Raw genomic sequence first — 22,849 nt, forward strand, 5'->3', positions numbered from 1 at the left:
CATGTACACAAGTTTACAGGCAGGTTTATAAGTTGAAATAACTGTTAGAATAAAAGACTCTGTAAGGAAACATTTAAACAAATGAAATATTCTGAAGTACTTTCAAATTAAGAACCAGTGGGAATATGGGAAGCCACTGTTTCAGAGACCTGGATAGAAATTTCTTCCTGAGTTGTTCAACAACATTTCATCTGAGTCTCTGGGAGGAGTTTATATGACCCTTTTTCTGTTTGGATCAGTCATGCTGGTGCTTTATAAAGTGATAAAAGTAAGAATCTCAGATAATATCAATGTTTCACCACACCTTCTAAAGATTTATATTTGTATCATTTTTAATGTGGCAATTTTTAATTATTAAAAAATTAGAAAACCAGATGGAATTACAAAACAGCAACAGGTTACTTAATCAACTTTTGCCTACTGGGATAAATAGAACATACCACAGAATATATCAAAGCAGACACTGATGAGACACTATACATTCCATTAGTATGCAAGAGTTTTCCTCTTCAGATATCAGTTCTTATCAGATATCATAAGCATATGGCCCATCAACCTTATTAAATAAACCCAGCAACTCATTATGTTATAATCCATAGCATATAACATCATGGCAAAAATCAAAAGAAGTACACTAGATCTCCCCACATATCTGTGAAATCTGCCACCAAATTATTGGAGGTGAACAAAGAATGAAAAATAATTGCTGTTATTTTAACAAGGACTATGAAATTTAAGTTAATTTGCAAATATTAATAAATCTCATTTACCTGTGCAAGAGGACCTTAGAACAAAAGTAATCAAATACTGAATTTGAAATTCGTCGTGCTTGTTAAACAATGTTAGAAATATTCGTAAAGCTCTATTGAATGACATGAACTACATACATGGGTAAAACAAGAAAACCAAGAGTGAATCAAAGTGCAAACCTGTAAACTCATAATAAAATAAACATTCTTCACTTGTATGAAATATCTCCCGAACTTATTGCATTACTTTGTAGATTTTTTGTAAAACTTTTCAGTATAATTTCCCAGGATGTGCTCTGAAATAAGAATGATTTCAAACAGGATGCCAATATGCTTCAAAGGGAAGCTCTACAATTGCTTTATTTGGCCAATCAATCCTAGCTGATGAATTTCAAGATCCCTAAAAAAAATTGATGGTAAATATTCCACATCAACTAAGTGTCTAAATGATGTGCAGCGATATCTTTAATGAGTGCCACAAAATAAATGTGTATGTGCATACAATTTGGTTATTGCTATCAGAATTATCAGCCTTCAATTTAATCTGGCCTACCAGAAGCCCACACAAATGGAAAAGAATAATTGCTGTGGATTTTTCACCAAGCTTCAAGAGAATGTTTGTTAGTACCTTCAGATTAATACCAGTTAGGTTTTGAACAGTTTCAGTCTCATGCTAGATGATGTAAAACAGATGAAAAAAAAATGTGTTATGCAAAATATAAGAATACAGAAAAAAACAGTATTATTTACTGAACAGCATCAAGTAATCAAATTTATACCATACAAGCATCAACAGAAAATGTAAATGTACTAATAAGGTAGTATCAACAAATTTTTTTAGCTACTTGAGATTCAGAACTGCTAATCTTGTATATCTTGCTTTAAAATGCATCAAGTATCTCTGTTTGTGTAGTATTTAAAAATTAGATAGTCAATGACTACAATGAAATGTATGTATAATACCTGAATTTAATATTTTAATACCTCAGGCCCAGATCATCAAAGCATTTAGGCTCCTATGCTGCAGGGAAGATCTGGGTCTCATTATATACTAACCCCTTTCGTGAAAGGAGTAGCTGTTTTTGATGTTGGGAATTTATAGTGTTGTCTTTCCCTATACATGGAGGGAAAGGGTCTACATTAAAGAAAGAGTGGTTTCAATAGGCTGAAAGGTTATGGTATTGTGACTACATGAACCACCTTCCCCACACAACATAAAAATATTCTAACATTAAGAATTATGTTACAACTCAGTGGAAATATGCAGTAATGCAATCCGTTTCCTTTGTCTGAATGACAAAAATGTAGTCTTAACAGTCACAAGAGCCTGCCTTGTGGTAGCTATTAAAAAAAAATATATTTATATATATATTTATGCAACTACTATGTGCATTAAACAAAATCACTTTATGAATCAGCAGGGTTTAATAACACTTTTATCTGAATCTCTGGGAAGGATGCACAGAAGTCCGTGGTGCTTCTTAGGAAAGATTTTGAAATGGCAAAGGATAGAAACCCATTTGTTTAATATCCTCAGATTTTTTTTTTTTTTGTATTATGTTGTCTAAGAAATGGTCCATAACATTTCTGTCAGATAAAAAAGATCTATTGCCTTGACTTTAGTGTACCACTCAGAAATGAAAGATTTCTCTTGAAAAGAACTTGGTAATTAATTTTTAATGAACATTGAAACTGAAAATCAGCCCAATTTCATTGTGAACTCCCATGAAATAACAATTTCACCATTGTAAAATTCTCTGTTGCCTTCATTTCTTATCAGTTTGTATATCATGAATTGTTTGAAAGGATATTGATCAGCAATGTACAAGAAACATTGTACTACTCCTGGAAAGCATGTACATTGTGGCTCACTTACTCAGGTGGGTAGGCTATTTTAGAATTGAAAAGTGAGTGTACTTCCACATCTGTCTGTAGAAATATTGGAAAATTCTTTTATTTTTCTTTTTCACTTGCAATGAGATAATTTTCTCAATCACCTGTGAACACTGATCAGTGTTCTTTGCACTGAAAGTGTATACAGATTTGTCACTCAGTTTTTGACATACCAGAGAAGAACACTTGAACCACAGGGTAATCCCCTTGTGCACAAAAGCTTTATTATATTTTTGATTACTGTGCACCACCATACCTAAAGCCAATAAAGTGGCACTTGTGCCATAGTTCTGATACTATAGATGTCCAGTGACAAGTGTTCTGCATGAACCATTGTGTCTCAGTCCACTAACAAAGACTACGGTGTATCTTAGACAGTTTTCTTCCTGAACAAAGCTTATCCAAAATCTTCTTACTATCAGCAGCTTAGGGCTCCTTTTCTTTATAGAGATGCAAAGTAAATGTCTTACACCTGTAGGCCAGTACTGGTGTTCTGTCTTAAAAATTTTAGCACTGCTCTGATACGATGAAACCTTCTTTTTCTCCGACTGGTTCCACTTCAGCATATGCAGGATGTCCAGATCCTCTTCTGAATTTCATTGCTGGCCATCTGCTCGGACGCCGCTTTAACAGCAACAAGAAAAAAAGAAATTTTCAGAATATAAAGGGTACAACAATAAGTTAAAGTTTAAGAACTTTAATGATGAGCTGTACAGTCATCATTAGATGATAGGAGAAACATGCCCATTGCTTTTCCTGCCTAGTAGAGCACTGAGATTTACTAATATGCTCCATGGGAGACTGTGTTTCAGAGTCCACCAAAACCATACTACTTTTAATTATTTATATCATATTCTATAATCCAAGACTGACTAAATAGTGAGTTTTTATTCCAAACGATATAATTCATGAATACAGTAGGCTATGAGCTCAAATACAATAGGTTCCATCTAACCACCAGAAAGCACATATTTCCTGTGAGGGTGACAGAGCACTGACACAGGCTGCCAGAGAAGTTGAGGAGTCTCCCTTTTTGGAGATATTCAGAAGCTGTCCAGATGGTCCTGGGCAGGTTGTTCTAGGTAGCTCTCCTCAAGGAGGGACAGGTGGCACCAGATGGCCTCCAGAGATCCCTTCCAACCTCTATCATTCTGTCATTTTTGATTCTAATTGAGTAGTTTACTTTGATGGTTCAAATAGAATCAGCCTTTTCATTTAAATTCTTTTAACCTTTGAATGCAAGGGTCTTAAGAGTTCAAAACCAATTTTCATTAGTGTCTGTGGTGATGGCTTTAAAAATAGCTAAGAGACTGAGAAAATACATTTCTAGAGCAGATAAAACAGTTCCAGATTGTGACGGCTATAGGAAGGGAAAGTGCTTTACACAACTTGGATTTTTCAAAATGACTAACATCTGGGAAGGTGCAGATTTTAGATGACCATGTTGAGATTCTGCCAGAGAGAACAGTTTTCAGGACAGTAGGTGACAACTCTTTCATAATGTTAGCTAACAAAAAACACTTACTTAAAACGGTTATTCCCCAGAAAATTTCCTACTACTAACTATGCTAACACATTTTTTTTGACTACTGTTACAATCTGCTTGGAAGGAAGGCTGGAAGGTGTAAGGTACATAGAAACATTGCAGGAAAATAAGAGGAGAAACAATGATGGTAAATTACATCCTATATTTTCATTGCCACTTCAAAATAAAAATATTTTTACTTCACTTTCTACTTCTAAAAAATAAATATTTTATCTGATTTTCTGTCCCTTTAATACTGCATTTTGATTGACTTCTAATCAGTAAGGATATATCATGCTGCTGAATGTCTGTACTGGGGGCCACAAAGCAGGCACAGCTATGACAGTATGTCAGAACTCACGGTGCTGTTGGGCAGCAGTCCTTACAGAAATCTTGGAGCACAAAGTTTTTCTTGGTGGTCACTGTTAAGAAGATATGGTATGAAAGCAACTGGTTTATTTTTCTCCCGTTCCACAGTCTGGTTGATGTTGAGTCATCCAGAGCTAAATTCTGTTTGACAGGTAAGTTAAAACTGCAGGCCTCTCAATGCACACCTTCCTAAAAAGTAGGAAGGCAGAATCTTGTTCTCTTTAATGGATGTCTTTTCTTAATAAGCAAATTTAGTCTATTTAAAGTTTGGAGACTATTTTCTACCTAAGCTTGATTCAAACTGCCTTCAAAATTAAGAAGGACAGCTTGGTTATTGCTAAATAAAAAGGGTCATATTCTGTTTTCAGACTCACAGAAGTAAATCAAGAGTAATTCTACTAAATGCGTAGGACTTATTCCAGATTTACACCAGTATAAATGAGAATTTGACCAGAGAGTACTCGAAAGAAGAAAATGAAAATCAATGGAAAACTAATAGGGAAGAATAATTAGAAACAGTCTCAAATGGCAGCATATAAAAATGAACTGAGTCTTAATCTCTTAAGATGCTCATTTTAAAATGAATTCCTGATTAATTTCTACTCTCTTTCTACGCTGTTGCAATCTGATTTTACCATTTTCTATAATCCTTTTTTTTTCCATTTCCCTTTCTACATGATGAAATGTGGTTAGTAGACAGATGTGTATCAGTTCTATTGATACAATGGGATACAACATAAATAGCAGCTAATGAAGAAATCAACATATTTGAAAGTCATCTCCAAACATTAGTTGCAGTTTTATGGTTTCTCTTCATGCTCATTCTTATCATGGTGAGATTTTCCATTCCTACTGAAAGTCTGTTTAACTTCAACTCCTGTGGATTTGAGTGTTTTAAGTGGTTACCAGTCTTAAAGCAATGACAAGCTACCAATTCATTGACTTGTCTATTGACCTCACAAAAATCTTTAGTGACATTACAGTTTTAATTGATAAAACGAAAAGCAATTTGATGCCAGGGGATAAACAGGTCCTTGAGTTACTGAAGTAGCTCAGGAAGAGCTTAATGCATTCTTGATTTTCTCTGCAAAGCAGAGTGATAAGTGGATTAAAAAAGCAAAACAAATAAAAAAACTCCATGACCTAAAAAAAAACCCCTAATGAAACAACAAATGAAAGAAAACAGGAAGAACAAAAGCTGGGTACTTAACCTAATTCCTTATTTTTTTTTTATCCAATTTAACAGGAAAAAATATGCTTCATTCTCTGGAATTAGAAAATTAGAACTCAGAGGAAATCCTCCAAGCTGCCACTGAAGAGCTGTAATTCCTGCTTCCTTTCAGTGTGTAACGAAGCAGGAAAATGGAAATACAATTTTTCTCATAGCTTCCCTGAGTTCACTTTTTTAAGCAAATGAACTAGAGGAAAGCACTTGTGACTGAGACATGTGTCCTTCAGTTTGCATAAGACTAATTTATTATCTCCATTAAAAAACCCCTTAGATTCTACTGAGATCAATAAGATAAAATGAAAAAAATTAGCAGTCAATTGAAATTACCGTTCACACTGAAATTGAAATTTATCTTTCACATTTCTTACATTACACCTATCTACACAGTGGCTGCAAAGTAAATATGACTTCCTATGGCAATATTAAAGCTAGAATAAGCACCTTCATGTTAATATTGGTGTAGAGGTAGAATGGATAGTCTCACTTCTGAGAGAAAAACTGAAGTGATTACACCTCAAAATACTACAAGATTGAAGCAGGAGTATCTTCACACTGTTGTTTCATTGAAAGATCTCAAAGTTCATTCTCATGGTTGATCAAATTCTTCTTTTGACATCCTTGAACATGAGGGAAGCTTGAGACCTATAGAGCCACTGTTACCCATTAAACAGCACAATTTCATTAATATGTGATTAAAAAAAAAAACAATGTGAAATTTTACAATGAGATTTAAAAACCTATATTAGAAAATAATAAAATTAACTGAGTACACATAAGCAAGAGAGGAAGTCTACTTTGTACATGCCATAGGCAAATAGAGATTAAACAACATACAAGATCAAAACAGGACATATATTGTCCAATAAAGCTTTATTAGACTACTATATTTGAAAATTGATGACCTTCTTCTTCCTAAGGAACGGAGAGATTCTGGTGCTAGCATTATATACTGTCTCTAAAGCTTTTTACAGTTAAGCACTGCTTTTCACTGGAGATGGTAATTCATTAAAAGCAATTGCAATAATATGTTTTGTTAGCTGCAGTAATTATTAACTGTTACCCTTCATTTAATACAGCTGCATAAAAGAGAGTTTCTGCCAGCAAAAGGCAGAACTTAAAAGAACTTAATATGTATTACATCTTTGAAATTCTTATATCTTATCCCATATTTTTTTCATTCTACCCTCATCCTAATTTTCATTCCATAAAAAAAAAGGAATGAGCACAATTTTATACAGATCTGAAATGTCAGAAGAGTGATAAAGAGAAAACAGTGCTAAAAATCTGCCCCTTTGTAATCTCCCCACCCTTGCACACACACACAAACACTGCAAATCTATAAGAACATAAAAAGTTTTGTTATGTATAAAGTAACCAGAAAAAAAAGATACAGGGTGTTAGCATGTGGATCAACTCTTTGTTCTCACTCATCAGTAAACTTGAGCTGTCAGTTTCACCAAAATACAGACATATTTTCTTCTCCAAATGTAGCTTATGCAAGTACAAATACTTGACAGTGTGAGAAGCAAATTAATTTTCCACTTGCCAATACAAAAAGCTGAAGTTATTGAGTAGAATCATGGTGTCATAGAATCAATTAGGTTGGAAAAGACCACTAAGATTATCTAGTTCCTCCATGCCCACTAACCATGTCCCTCAGCGCCACATGGACATGTTTCTTGAACACGTCTAGGGACAGTGACTCCACCACCTTCCTGGGCAGCCTGTGCCAATGCATTATCATTCTTTCCCGAGAAGGAATTTTTCTTAATATCCAACCCAAACCTCCCTTGGCATAACTTAGGGCCATTACCTCTTGAGTAGTTTTTAGGTTGAATGCTTTGATCCAACTCTGTCTTCACTATTGATTATTTTTCTGTATTTCAAACCTTTTATACTTTCAGGACTGTTTCACTGTTTCTTCTGAAGGTTACATCTTACTTATATATTGATGTCCAATTCTTTACTTAATTCGAATGTATAAAGATATTTCAATCTGTTTAAAAGACTTTGCCAACAACACATGCTTAAGTTTGGAAGTGTGTAAGAGTGGAAGTGGAAGAGCCATCTAAATGCTGGATTAATTGTTAGAACTCTGGACAAAGTGCAAAGACTATGAATTAAGAAAAAGGAGAAAAATACAGTAAAGTCTATTACTAAATGTGTTAACCTGATGTCATCAAAACCTATTAGTATAAGTCTGCTGTTAATCTACCTGGCTATTCAAGCCTTTTACACTCTCAAGAGAAGGAAAGGTCCTCCTGTTATTAATTGCTTTGCCCATAATGTTTGCATATTTAAATTTATGTGAAATACTGTTTGTTTTATTTGTCCACCAGTCTTTAGTCTCTACTACAAACATCTAATTTACTTGGCAAACTGCAGTCAGAAATGGAAGGTGCTTCAAATATCTGAAACTGTATATCTAGAAATAAGAAAAGATCAATTGCCTGAAACCATGTTAATTTAACATTTTGAAGAAACTGTTGAAAAAATAGATTGCTTTAGACGATAAGATTCAGTACTGTCATTTACTGACAATTTATTTTTCTCTTTGATAGAAATGCTTGTTTAAACTATCTCTCTGTGATTTAAAATGCTTCTCAGTATAACGTTTCTGCAGTCTTAGGTTCATCTAAGTAGCAGACTGCTGATGGAAAAGAAAGAGAATGCCTTCTTCCTCCCCGCCTTTGACTTTTATTGTCAGTGTTGGCTATTTATTTTAGTACTTCTCCCCTGTTGCTGATTTAGGTTTCCCCTGCTGGTTCCTGCCGAGCTGGATAAGCTTTGGAAAAAATAACTTTACTATCAGTACAAGGCAATGGCAGTGAGATCAATGGCAATATCCCAAATGACACAAAGGCTACATGACTTTGAAAGAAGAGAAAAAATGATACTTCTTACCTTTTCTTTAATAATCATTTTCATGAAATTCAATTCAGCTCTAAATTCTGGACAAAACTGAACTGATGACTGTGTCAAGACTTATTCAAACTAAAAGTACAATCCTCATGAAATGCATATACATATACATATAATAAAAACAATGGGCCAAAAGAAATCAGTAGAGCTGTGTGAGGTTCATCACTTATCTAAGGGAACTGAGAAGCTGAATCTTTGTAAAATTCTTTCTTTCCTTCTCTCTTTCTCTCCTTTTTTCTTTTTTTCTACTTTCATTTATTTCAAGAGATAGATTGTATTTGTGACTTTAATGCAGAAACCGGTAAATGGTGCATGGAGAACAGCGTTGGCTATTAAACAATGGCTGTTGTATGTGAAGTGTTGCTATGAGCAGAGATGAACAGCAGTGAGCCAGAAATGCCCATAAAATTCCTGAGCTCTGAAACACCCAGGTCAGTCTCAGGCTTTTTTTTGGACTATTTCTTCCCCTATTACTTCAATTTTTTTTTTTTTTTCTCTAAGCAGGCAAAGTAAGAACAGAAGGTCAAAATCTGAAGAAAATCTACTGTAAGATCTGAGTGCTGGTGAATGTTTCCAGGCACTGCAAAACAATCCTCTATGCAGCTTTAATGTTAGAAAAATGTCTAACAGCGCTTTCCCAGACAAATTCAGATATAGCTCAGGATTTGGGAACCATCCTCAAAAATATACTAATAGTTAGTCACATTAACGTGAGGCTGATGGGTAAATGACACAAATTCAGAATGTTGGTTGGTCTTCATGCTAAAAAAGCAGTCCCAGGTTCATTTAGTTTTCTACTAGAGATAAAATTCAACTACATCAGGAACAGTTGAGGTGCATCCCCCAGGCACTGATCATGCACTGTTAGCTGCCGAAAATCTGCAGCTGCTCATTCGTTCCTCCCCTCTCTGCAAGGTCACCCCTCACCCAGCTCCATAGCTGGCCATTTGAAAAAAACAGATTTGTGAAATTATCCAGCCTGAATATCCACAATGATGTTAAACATCTAAAAGAGACACAGGTATGTGTATGTGTGTGTGTGAGCCTGTGAGGGTACAGCTGAATTATTAAAAAAACTCTGAAAAATCTCCAAGGAGGGTGGGAACATGAAGGCAAAGGCAGCTAGTTACATTTAAAATAGGATCTTTGGTCAAAATTCATTCATACCCCCACAGCTTCAGAGTCTACACCTCTGGAAAGATTTCCTTTTATGCTGAATATAAGAGAAAGGCTTTTTGCCTGAGGTGAAGATGATCCCAACTTGTATTGTTAGTTTAGACTCCTTAAAACTTGCTAGTTGCAGAGAACTGCCACTGAGAATTTTATTCTTTTGCTGAGCCTTGCAAACGTACATTTGCCAACAATATCTCTGCCTAGTTCGGATAACATACTTGCAACATCTGACACCTTGCACTCATATTGGGAAAAATTCTACAGAATTCTCAGCTATGGCCACATCATGTTGCCTCTGTCCCCCAAACAGAGCTAAGTTTCAAACATTAAAAGGACTTTGGATCAAAATATAAACAAGAAAGGTGAGAAAAATAGAAAAAGTATGCATACAAAATCTTATGTCAGGGGTGGCAACCCTTTTGTCCACAGAATACTGAGTGCAGATAGACAAAAGTCATCTTAGTTTGCCTTATGCTTTGCCTTCTGATTTGATAAATGTTCTCTGGATTTTAATTGCAAAAAATGCAAAATCAATAAAAAATCTAAAAGGAAGAAGACCCTCACTGCAAGAAAGACATTGAGGCCCTGGAACGTGTTCAAAGAAGGGTAACAAGGCTGGTGAGGGGTCTGGAACACAGGCCATATGAGGAAAGGCTGAAGGAGCTGGGAATGTTCAGCCTGGAGAAGAGGAGGCTCAGGGGAGACCTCATTGCTCTCTATAACTTCCTGAAGGGAGGTTGTAGTGAGCTGAGGGTCGGGCTCTTCTCTCGTGTCATTAGTGATAGGACCAGAGGGAATGGTTTCAAGCTACGGCAGGGGAGATTCAAGCTGGACATTAGGAAGTATTACTTTTCAGAAAGGGTGGTCGGGCACTGGAATGGACTGCCCAGGGAAGTGGTGGAGTCGCCAATCCTGGGGGTGTTCAAGGAAAGACTGGATGTTGTGTTGAGGGACATGGTTTAGTGGGAGCTATTGGTAATAGGTGAACAGTTGGACTGGATGATCTTTTAGGTCTTTTCCAACCTTGGTGATTCTATGATTCTATGATTCTAAGACAAATGAAGAAAAAGAAGGCAAGAAGTAAAAGCTAAAAAAGAATCTAAAGCTGCTATCTGGTGTGCAACTTGGACAAAATTAGAGGAAATCCGTCTGACAGCTGGCAGTGACTTTACTTATGTTTACATTCAGCTTTTAGAAATAGTCTGAATTCACTTGAACTTTGATTGGAACCCCCTTGCTTAAAAATTTGATAATTCCTTCTGTTTCTACGCTGCCAGAGAAGACTCTAACTTAAAGAATGAAATGCATGTTGAATAGGAAGATAACTGATCTGAAAGCAACGCCTCTTATTTTATTATGTTGAAGAATATGGTGGTATGGCAGTTGAAGCTGAATCTTCAATATTCCAATATTCCACTACATTTTGCTGCTCTGTAACAGATGGCAGCAGAGGAGCATTCTGACAAAATGGCATCTGACATGAAAGTGCAGGTGAAGCAAACGTGTGCGATTGAATTCCTCCATGGAGAGCAAATTGCACCTGTTGACATTCAGCAGCACTTAGTGAACATTTACGCAGACCAAATAGTGGATGTGAGCACAGTGAAATGGTGGATGGTGCATTTCAACAAAGGCAACAGCAATGTGAAAGACAAGACATGTTCCAGATGATCCTGCAGATTTTTCAGACAATGTCATGCAGGCTCTTGTTCACTGTTGGTGAAAATGCATAGCTAGTGGTTGTGACTATGTTGAAAAACATTGTTTTTCTTTTTTCTTTTTTTTTTTTCCAGATAAGAATTTGCTCTATCAAATAACGTTATTACTTTTTACTCTTTCTAGAAAAGTATTCAGCTCTTCAGATTGTATTGTTTTAAAATGGCATACCTTTATGAACAAATTGAATAGTATTGGCACGTGAGACTTTTCTAGCCCTTTTTACAAATAATTATTTCATTCCAGTGAAGAATGAACTCAACAGCTGCGAATAAAACACTAGAGAAAACTCTTCCTTCAGACTTCAGGGGTAAAAAAAAATAATCATAGAATAACGTTACCTAAGACAATAGTTTCTTTTGAAATAAATGACCTTTTCCTTGACTTCTGTGTATCGCTTAATTAAATCAATTAGTGCATTCAGGATTTCATTCAGTGCTACTCAGAGGTGTCACAAGGGGTTGCACTTATCAGTACAAAGTTAAACAGTGCAGTTCATGCACTGGGAAATTTCTGTTAAGAAAAGGGCAAAAATGAGGGGCAACACAACTGGGATTTGGGTTTAACTATAGGGAAACCTAAGTAAAATGGTTAGTGAATATTGGGTGATGACTGGAGAGAAGAACACAAAAGAGAAACAGACTAAAAGCATATGATATGGGATCAATTCATTATAGTTTTCTTTATTCGGTAATCACTCATGACTATAAACCAAATTCTTTTTGGTAGAAAAGAATTCCTATAGAAAATTTCATTTTCTCATATTGTCATGTACAGAGGAATTGAGTTGAATAAGTGTCAGAATCTGCAATTTAGATGTCTGCACCTAAGGTAGCTATCTATCTTTGAGAGAGAAAAATAGTAATTTGCCTAATTATTAAGGAAATGTCTCAAATACGTCAGATGAATCATAGTCTGTTTCTTTCTATACTAATAAAAAGAGCAAAAGGAGATGATATTAGACTTAGATGTTAAAATCATGTAAAAAGAGTCCTTCCCACACTCTGATGTAAAGTGTTTAAAAAATGTCTACAAATGAATGTACAGAATATATATATATATAAGCCTGCTAACAGGCTTTCAAATACATACACAAGTTCAGTCAATCCTTTCTGAGAATGAAATGAATACATTTAAATCTTTTTCCAAAGAAAAATAATAGAAAAACTCTATGTTCTAAAAGCAAATGTCAGTGTACATGGAAGCTAATGAAAAATATACTGAGGAAAAGGAAATATATGAGAGGTGATATCTGAGATGTATCTTTTGTGAATGACCTGTTTTAAATGGAACAAGTGAAAGCAGTAACACTTACAGAAGAAGCAAAGTGACAAACATACTAAGTATGAAATAGCAGCGTCTGCTAGGTAGGCACGCCCATTTCTTCAAATCTCATACTAGGAATTGAAGAATATTTTCTAGATTTAATTAAGAAAAAAATTCTATTCTGAAGACTCCAAATAGTGATACAGTGTTACTTTTGTCTTACCTCTATGAAGAAGAGACTAGCTGCTGATGTTGGATGTTGGTACATATAGACAGTCACGAGGATGGCTGCAGCCACAATGAGGACCAGGACTAGAATGCCAATGATTAAACCAGCATGAAGTGTTCCACCCTTTTTCTCTGCAGCGCTGTCATCTGTGGAAGCTGCATGAATGACACACTTATTAGTGCAGTAACTTACATCTTATCCATTCTATTTCACATCCGGTAACTGAACATTTGCTTTTTCATTATTACATATCTTGCTTTCTAAATCCTATTTTGAAAAAAGATGCTAGGTGCTCTTTCTCACACAACTGAAAAATCATATAATCTTAATGAACACATGTCCAAACATTTTACTAATTTCGATTCAATAAACAAAATTAATATACTTTCATTTGAACATAATCTGGACATTCAGAAGTTCCTAATTACCTTCATAATGAATTTTGCTTTGATTTTCTCATAAAACCATTGCAATTGCCCTACAGACAAGCATCAATTGAATACATTTTGAGTGTTGCATTTTATTCTAGTTTTTAAAGCTTCAAGTTGAGAGATGCCACAAATCCCTATGAGGTCTAGATAATAAACATTCTGAAAGCCCAATTCATTAGCTTAGAGAGGGGTTTTGAACCATCCTGTGCAACTGAATCAAACTGCCAACACTGTAACAGATGGATGTTAAATGACCCTGCAACATTTTAACCTTGGTCCAAATGGAACACACATCCAAATATTACCAAAGATCATCCATTCTACTAGACCTGATTCAGAGAGATTGTTCATGCTATGCTCCTTCCAGGAGAAAAAGTGCTGTTCTATCACAAAAGCAACTTGTCAACTCTGCCTTCAAATAAGTGACTGTAAATCTTTTAATAGCACTGTAACCTCTGTGAAAAAGTCTCCCAGTAAATTAGACAAGATTCACTCATGATTGGATGTGATTTCTACTTTTGGTACCCTAGAGCCCAAATATTCCCACTGCTTTCTGCTTTTCTGCCAATCACCTCCATGATATACTCCATACAAAACTTGTCTCTGATCTCACATGCTTTTCTTTTTCAATTCCATTTTTAAATTTCCTCTCACAGTATTTGTTTGCCAAGCTGACTATAGTGAAAATGGCTGATTTTTACAGTCATCCTTTTGGTTGTACCATTTCCCTGAACTATTTGTTTGGTTGTTTTAGAATGTCACAGTCTGTGAGGTCAGTGGCCATCTACCTTTGATTTGCTCTTAGAAAACAGCCACTGAATTATGAGTATTGCTTCAAATTACAATGCTAATACAACTGATAACAACCTTAACAGTACTTGAGCATGGTCTTTCACTGTTCATAAGATGGTGAACAACACTCCATACTAAGATTAAAAAAAATGAACTAGAAAATAATAAGAGAATCTACTAATACTAATGCTTCATATGAGGGGCAGTAAAAGAAAATAGGAATAGTTAACCACACTGAGGTTAAGTGTAACAGTTCAAGCATCCCATGGAAGGCCTGCATGGCTGTTTCCACAGATGACTGCATGGCATCATTACAGCAATAGGGAAAAATGGAAAATGAAGATGCATTATCTTAGCCAAGAGCTGTTTCTAACTATCACATGGAAATATTTCCTTGTGAGAAGAACTTATTCCTGTAAGTTTCCCAGTACCAGCCTTATCTGATTTTTTTTTTTTTTAACAGCATAGACAGTGAAAATTTCCAACCCATTCTTTGATATTGTAGTGAAATAAGGGAGATAATGCCCATAATGTAGACCTTTGAGCATTTCCAAATGCATTCATTGTCAAATACTACTCAGAACAATTCACTGTGGTAGCCTTCATGGAGGAAGATAGAAGAAATGTGATCCTGAAAAAGATGGCTCTAGCTTTCAAACAGCAGAGTTCTTTACTCAGCATTGCCATTAATAATATACTAAATAGCTACTCACTTCCAGCTGAGTATAGCTGATGTATAAAACTCTAGAATTAATTTGTGCACCGCAACTATATTTATTACTTGTACATATGTTTCAAATGGCAAAGCAAACACAAGTTAAGCAACTGACAGGCCATCAGAGAAGGCCTGCTTTATTGTACATGCTTTGGGTTGGGCTATTGATTTCCAGTAATGAGAACCTACTTGTTGTGTGAATCACCCCACAGAGAAGTAACAACTTCCCATAAGGAGTGGGTGATTCCTAGCTTGTCTTTCTCATAATTGTCTGACAACTTCATACTCCTCCACTCAACTCTTCAGTGCCACACTGATGAATCATAAACTATCACTTGCACACATTTCCAGGCCACTTTACATAAAATTAATATTTTGCATTGCTACTATTTTATGGTTCAAAGCAGAACATCATATTCTGCATATTAAAAAATGCTAGATTTCAGCAAAGGTACTGACCACTTTATAAAGGCCATTAAATTAATCTGTTTTGATTTAATATTTTCTCAGTATTTAGCATACAGATTTGCAAATAAGAATGCTGTCACTTCACAGTAGAACAGGTGACAGTAGGCTGCCTAGTCTAGGGTAGTGTACTGCGTGGACATCACTGCAGTGATCAGAATGGCAAACGTGAAAACAAATGAAATAGATTCTTAAATAACAACACTGGTAGTAACTTGTCATTTCCATAATCAAAATTCAGTTCATTGACCTCAGGGTTATAATACTCATGAGAAATTGATTTCACTGTCTTTGCACAGAGACAATAAACAATGTTGTCAACTTTGAGAACACTCCCTGCTTGGAAATCAACTGACAGCTCTTTTAAAAAGCTACCAAGGGAAATAGATGTTATGTTACTGTGTTATGTCTCTAGTTGCAGTTGAGTTAGATTCCTTTGGTGCACGAAAAGCAAAAATCTCAAGAAATTATCACATGTAAATATCTTGTTCTGTTCCATGGTCACTGTGATGCTGACTTTACCATGAACAAAAGTGTGTACAAACTGAGACAGTTAGAGCACTTGTAAACATGTTATAGATACTTTCTCACCACTGGTATTGCATAATAGCAATTGAGGTCTACAAAAATAATGAAATACAATATGTTCTGTTATTTAAGCCCAAGGCTCACATAAAGTTGCCACTATAACAATTTTATATATAAGAAAAAGAACAAGACCTGTGATACATATATAAATGTCTGCCATGATATGAGATAGAAAAGTAGCAACTTACCAAAGATTTACATCTCTGTACGAGCAGAGATATGAAAAGTTTTTATTGGAAATGGAAGAAAACTATGTGAAGTTCTATTGCTTTCTGACTAGGATCTTTCCTTTAGACAAAATAACATTGATTCAATGGCAAATAACAGATGGTAGTATAAAAATGAATTTTGTTGCATACCAGGAAATTGAAAATGAAGTTTCATCTTTATTTTAAAATGAGTCTTTTTCCATGTTATCCCTTCTCACTCTTGTATTTTGATCAGAAAGCAAAAAATTCCAATCTAATTGCTTAGATGCACATGCACCTTTAAGGATCATCATGTAATATCTTATTTGACTCTCCTGACTGACATAGTATACTAGCAAAGTCAGGGATATAAATGTCCTAAGCAGCAGTGATCAGCCTGAAGGAAGTAATTCAGTCCTGTTTCTCCATGAAGAAAACTGAGATCTTCTCCCTTCTTTTTACCAGATTTATGAATTTTCATGGTAAATTCTTGAATTTGTCACAAAGAGATAAGGAATAGACACTGATTTATTACAAGATGAGCATTTACTGTTAGGCCATGTGGCAGAATTAGACAAACTGTAAATGTTCAGCACAAAACATGATTTTTTTTGCTGTCAGGTCAGATGAATATGAAACTATTGCATACATATGTGAATAGACATGCAGCCCTATTGGCAGCATCCCTGGCATGAACATAGTCTTGTGGTGAAATAGCTTTGGATAACTACCAGCCCAGTAAAACATTCCAACAGATGAAACAGTGCCAAAGTGGAAAAGCCTGCTGGTTCAAGTATAACCACATCTACAGTACTTACGCACTCTTATGCGTAATACTTATGAGTGTGCACTACATAGATTAAAAAGTAGAGAAGCTCAAGACAGGTTTTTTTTTTCTTTTTTTTTTTTTCCTCTTCCTTTTTTTTTTTTTTCTTTTTAAGGTAAACATGCCATCTTTTAAACTGTTTAGTTGTTAACTTTGGAACTCTCTTGCATTCCACAATTTACATGTTAGGTAATGAACATTTCGTGTAGATTTATGCCATGCTTCTAATACTAATACAAGAGTAGTATCCCATAAATACTGGCTTAGGAATGTCAGATGTGCTTATATATAACATTAATAACCCTTACCACATGTAAGTATGATAGTAAAGCTTAAAGTGGTAGATTATATTTCTATAGAGCCCACCAAAAAAATTGCCAGTACCTGGTGACAGAATCTAAAATTAGGTGGAATTAAGAACAGTTAAAGGGCATGCTTCTAATTGAAATGCTTCACTTGATTCACAGTAATCATCTTGAATTGGAGCTCTGTGAAAACTCTCATGTCACTGAAATGTGAAAGGGGATCTTTTTGCACCAATACTTCAAGAGTTTCCAACTGCAATATTATTATAGGATCACAGAAACTTGATGATCCTTAAAGAATGCATCATTTAGGTTATTTAAAGCTTTTGAAAAGCTTTTGTTTTTTAATATATTGTTCATAGGGATCTCATTGTCCATTAGACACCTGAAAGTTTTCTAATTCACTCTATACAAGATATCTCAGTCTGAAGTCCTCAGCTGTGAGGGAAAGTGTAACATATTGAAAGCTGATTTTTTTTTTATCAGTCCATTTATACTTCTTAGTTGGCTGCTGGATTTTTGCTACTTATTAACTTTTGCTAGTTACATACATTTTATATATAAACAATGAAAGCATGTACTGCTTAGGACTGACACCATCTTATATATCACAAAAGAGGTAATATATACTCAACCTTTTAGAAGTAATCTGTGTGAGAAATAAAGCAATTTACTCCCCTTCTCCAAGTTCCATTTCAGGGTAACAAAACTGTCCATCACTGACACTATTGGAATACCTTGACTTCAGGAAAATCAGTACTGATTTGGTTGAACATGACAGGTCAAATCCTTCTCTCCACTACCATCCCTGCTATCCGCCTGATATACTTCTGTTAACTAGGTTACATTCAGCCATCCTTACACCCACAACCGTTCTTTTTTCATAGCTGGCATTGGACCATTTTATGTGTGAATTTCTCTCATCAAGGAGCTTCAGGATGTGTGATAGATGTTTCTGCATGAGAAATCCATACAAGCCATTTGGCAACACTTTCTCTGCATGTGTTTATTTTCCTCTTTGGGTAGCCAAATAGCAGAAACTCTCTTGCCTCTTACATGGTCCACGACTAACTCACATCCACAGATTCAGGTTCAGGAAGCTGTATGGCTTTGCTCTATTTGCCTGACTGTGAGCTTGTGCTCATATGCCAAGAGGAAGGATGTAATATTCAAGACAGCTTAGTTCACAGGGATACAACCTATGTGAGCTCAGCAGAGACACTGAATTTTTTACCCTGTTTTGGGGCTCCACTTACACCTGGAATGTGAGTCTATGAGAAGACTGCTTGTTTTATGAAGCAGGTATATGGTTGTCCAAAGCTAAGCTTTCTTTTCCCTATATATAAAGCAGATTTCTGAGCAGAAGATTAATGACCTATGCAGAGTGACTGTGGGAGGGAAGACTTGAATTTATAGTGGGAAGAATTCTCTGGAGGCTCAGAGAAATCCCCAAAACAGTGTGTTCTCTACCTCTTCTAGGAAAAGCATGCTTTGGACTCAGTTTCTTCATGATAATAGAGTATGATTTTCTTGTTTTTGTGAGTTCATTCCCTTAGCATTTGTTAATATTTTGAAGTTAATCCACTGCTACAGTTTTCTTAGTATCATGATGATTTATAAAGTCCTAGTTCAGCTAATGCTGCAAGGAATGAAAGGTGGTCTTTGAGTGAGGATATCATGAAGTGTAACCCACAATTCCTGAATCTAGTATCTGTCCAATTGCTATCAATTTTCTATAGGAATCCGGGCAACTCAGTAACTCTCTCCGAGATTGATTGATTGCTTAGTGCACTAAGCAAGTGGATGTGAATGCACTAATACCAAACAGAATGCCAGCAATAGCTGTGTTAGCTAAGGATTTATGTTCTTCTACCCTAAAATATCACCTACTCCTGCAACAATTATCATTCATTGCTGTTCAGTTCAGTCTGAGTAGTTTGAAGCAATTTAATCCGTTACAATATTAGGTAACATCAGCTGTTACAAAGCTCAATATTTTACCATAGTATTTGGCCTGGCAATACAGCTGAATTCCTAGTTCCAAGAGAGCAAAAATTTACCAGGTTACACAAATGATATGAGTAGGTACCCTATATCATTTTACATTTGGCATAGAAAACAAAAGACAAAATAAATCAGTATAAGAAGACAGAATTAAATGTAAGTTGATGTCTACATACAGTTGTTCTGTTTTAGCTAAACTGTTTAAACATCATGCTTCTTTAAGCTAATGTGGTGCATAATGCCCAGTGTGATGTAAAATGTCCTTTTGTGCTAGAGGCAGAAAGCGACATTGCCTTTATAGAGGATACATTCTATTGGCACTACTTTGGAAAACTTCTGGTTTTATTTGTTTGACTTTCTGCAGAGTAATATTAGATTTTTTAACATACTCTATAACTATAATAAGATGATGACAGCAAAATTAGGATACAGTGAAGATACAAGAAATTCTGGAAAAGACACAATTATCCTGTTTTAAGGAACATTTAAATATAATCCAAAGTGTCAAACAAATAAACACAAATGAACACAATCTGTCAGTGTTCCCAGGTTAAATGTCCTAAAATAAAAGATTATTAATTTGTGGTTCTATTTTTCAAGCAGAAAAGAGAGTTCTGCACCTTCTATTTGTGATTGCTTTAGAAAATACCAGTGCTGCACACTGGCTGTTGTGTATGTAAAATACATTTCCAGCTCCAAAGAAGGTGGAGTATTTATATCAGAGGCTGCTGCTTTTCCAAAGCTGTAGAGTATGTTCTCAGCTTTGGAAAGCTCCAGTTGAATAATATACACTTATGTGGTATCATACTGAATTGGATCATTTAGAAACATAACATATTATTAAAAAGTAAGTTAGATAATTATTATCAAGCATGAAATAGTGTTAGTTAGCTGAAGATCACTTAGCTGGAGAGCAGTGTAAAAAAAACAAGACTGAATCTTCTTCACAATTTGTCAAGAATTCCTATGGTAGGAAGACTGAAATTTTTAAGGGAAATTAGAGACAGATCTAGCACTGGGAAAATTTATCACTGTATTTAAGATCTACAAAAGTACTTTATCAAGACTCAAAAACTTGGGATTGTATTTTGATTTTGATTTCCTATTCTGTTTCCCAATGTTCCAAACTAAAATTACGTACTTTATACCGCTAATGTTAACCTTGTACACTACTAACGTTTACATCCAGACCATCTTTGAAAGGTACACTAACTAGAGCAAGCAGAAGGATATAGACATTTCCTTTTCCTACATATGCTGAAATGGACTTGCTCATAAATGTACAAAACAGGTAGATGTCTTTTTGCATAGTTTTGCTTTTTTCGCAACAGCGATTTTGTAATACATTTTGATGAATGAAAAAAGGTAGATTTCCAGGCACTTATTGTCCAACACACATATTTTTCTTCTGAGTTATAAAGCTGGAGGATTGAGAGGGACTTATAAAAATCAAATTGTCACAACAAGGTGTCTAAAAAGGTCAAATGAAATGTCTTGATGTGCTGGCCAATCATCTAAATCATCCACCAAACAGTTTTCAACAAGAAAATACTGTATTACTGTATTGTCACAGTCAATTGCTCACAATTTTTATGAAAAAATTAGGCTTTTAAACCATTTAGTCATCTGTGCTGTGGTATAAGAAAAATGAAATAATAACTGCAATTACAATTAATAACAAAAGCATACATTTGTTCTGCTGGATATATCTTAAATTTTACAAATACTTTTCTTCTTATTTTAAAGAGAATTAAGGTACAATTAATATCACGATGGCATACCAACCATATTAAAAATTGGTTTAGACATGTATCTACTAGGCATCTATCAAGTGTCTATGAAGAAAGAGGGAATACAGAAAAAATAGAAACAAGCAAATTTGAAAAGTTTGTTAAAACATGCCTGAAATGACTTGGTTGAATTACAGCATTAGCTTGCAAATTGATTTCTCATATAATTAAAATGTCCACGCACTTTGACCTAAGTCTGAAATATAATTTAACTTTAGCTGCTGTTTTATAACAGGTGCTTTCAAAAGTTCCAGGCAGAGGCGAGATGCAGAAGTTCTATAGAATCCTCTTTTGCCCAACCAGATATTGACAGCTACCATCCAAGGACACATCAAGCTGTAGGCCATCATCGATCCAATAAAGCTTTGGTTTTCCATTATACAAGACTCCCCTTCATTAGAGTTTTAAAGTCCAAGAAAGAAAAAACCCTGTATTTTTGTCCTGAAAGAATTTACTCTTTAGGAAAGGCTGACAAATCACAGAGAATTAAAAAACATGCTTACAGCTGCAGAGATTTTATCTGAGCCTAATTTAGGGGTCACTGGTAAATTCAATACATAATTGAAGAATCATCAGAAAGAACTTCCCAGATTAAAATCCTGGTGTGTTGCTTTGCTTCTTTGTTAAGTCAGTTTCTTCTTCTTCTTCTTCTTCTTCTTCTTCTTCTTCTTCTTATTTTATTTCAACAATGAAAGAAACAGCTTAATGGAAATTAATAATCACATCAGTTGTTGGCTTGTCCTAAAATGCAGCAGCTTTCTGCAAGTAAACAGACTTTCTGTACTTAAGAGTGATATCACAGACCCTAGAAAATTACTTTGCCAAACAGACCATAGACACTCCTCACTTTAGTGCTCATCATTTAGTTCACATCCAGGGGTTTTTCTTTTCAGAAATTGGACAAGGTAGTTCTGTTGCAATTCCTAAGCTGAGAAAAAACAGAAATACTTTTTTAAGGTGTAACTTTTGAATTATTTTTTCTATAACAGCATACTATTTTGAGATGTTGATGAGGTGCTTGAGGTGAAGAGCTGCCTGGTCCCAGGCAAGCTGCCTGCTTCAGAGTGACTTCTTGCAAGCAGAGAGTATATGGGTCTAGATCACCTAGGAAGACAGCTTATGTACAGAACAGAGGGGAAATGTGTGAGTGAACTGCTGATTCACCTTTTTTATTGATCTCTAAAAGCACTGAAGTACTTTTCACAACAAAATAAAATGCCATTTGATTTCAAGCAGAGTCAGAGAAAGATTCAGGGATATTACCATAGACAAAGAGTCTAACAGTACTTCCCTGACTTTATAGATGACCTTATTCCAGGGCATTATTTCTGTGTCAAATTCATGTCAAAATCCCCTGCCTCAGATGAAAGGGAACCACTGCCAATAATCTTTCCCTTTATACCAGTGGAAATGCAGTTTATTTTGATTTGCTCAGAAAATCAACTTCTGCTTTGACTGACTGTTCCAAATCCTGGACATATCAACCTAAATCTTTCTATTCTCTTCAGCAAGCGAATACAGACCCAGCCTACATCTAATGACCAAACCACCTTCTAACTAATAGCAAAATGTCATCAGCCATGAAGGAAGAAGGAATAAATCTCAGTTATCAGTTCTTGAACCAACAGAGAAGTTGACAAGAGTATTCCAGAGTTTGATTTAACATAGTCTT

General features: G+C 35.2%; 1 protein-coding gene across 2 annotated transcripts in view; it reads right to left on the bottom strand.

Annotated features, from left to right (window-relative positions):
- Positions 1 to 314: 314 nt before the first annotated feature.
- The window catches only part of PLXDC2 (plexin domain containing 2), a 232,235-nt gene continuing 209,700 nt past the window's right edge, over positions 315 to 22,849 (bottom strand). The window contains exons 13-14 of one of the 2 annotated variants that reach the window (XM_010712710.4): positions 13,068 to 13,228; positions 315 to 3,266 (exon numbers count right to left, since the gene is read on the bottom strand). In XM_010712710.4, the coding sequence (XP_010711012.2) occupies positions 3,150 to 3,266; positions 13,068 to 13,228 (278 nt within the window). In that variant the 3' untranslated portion in view covers positions 315 to 3,149. Of the gene's footprint in view, positions 3,267 to 13,067; positions 13,229 to 17,166; positions 22,106 to 22,849 lie in introns of those variants that run through there. The other variant, XM_085227302.1, reaches the window with a different exon arrangement.

The sequence above is a fragment of the Meleagris gallopavo genome, chromosome 6, assembly GCF_905368555.1.
Source record: "Meleagris gallopavo chromosome 6, MGAL_WU_HG_1.1, whole genome shotgun sequence".
In the NCBI taxonomy this organism is placed as follows: domain Eukaryota; kingdom Metazoa; phylum Chordata; class Aves; order Galliformes; family Phasianidae; genus Meleagris; species Meleagris gallopavo.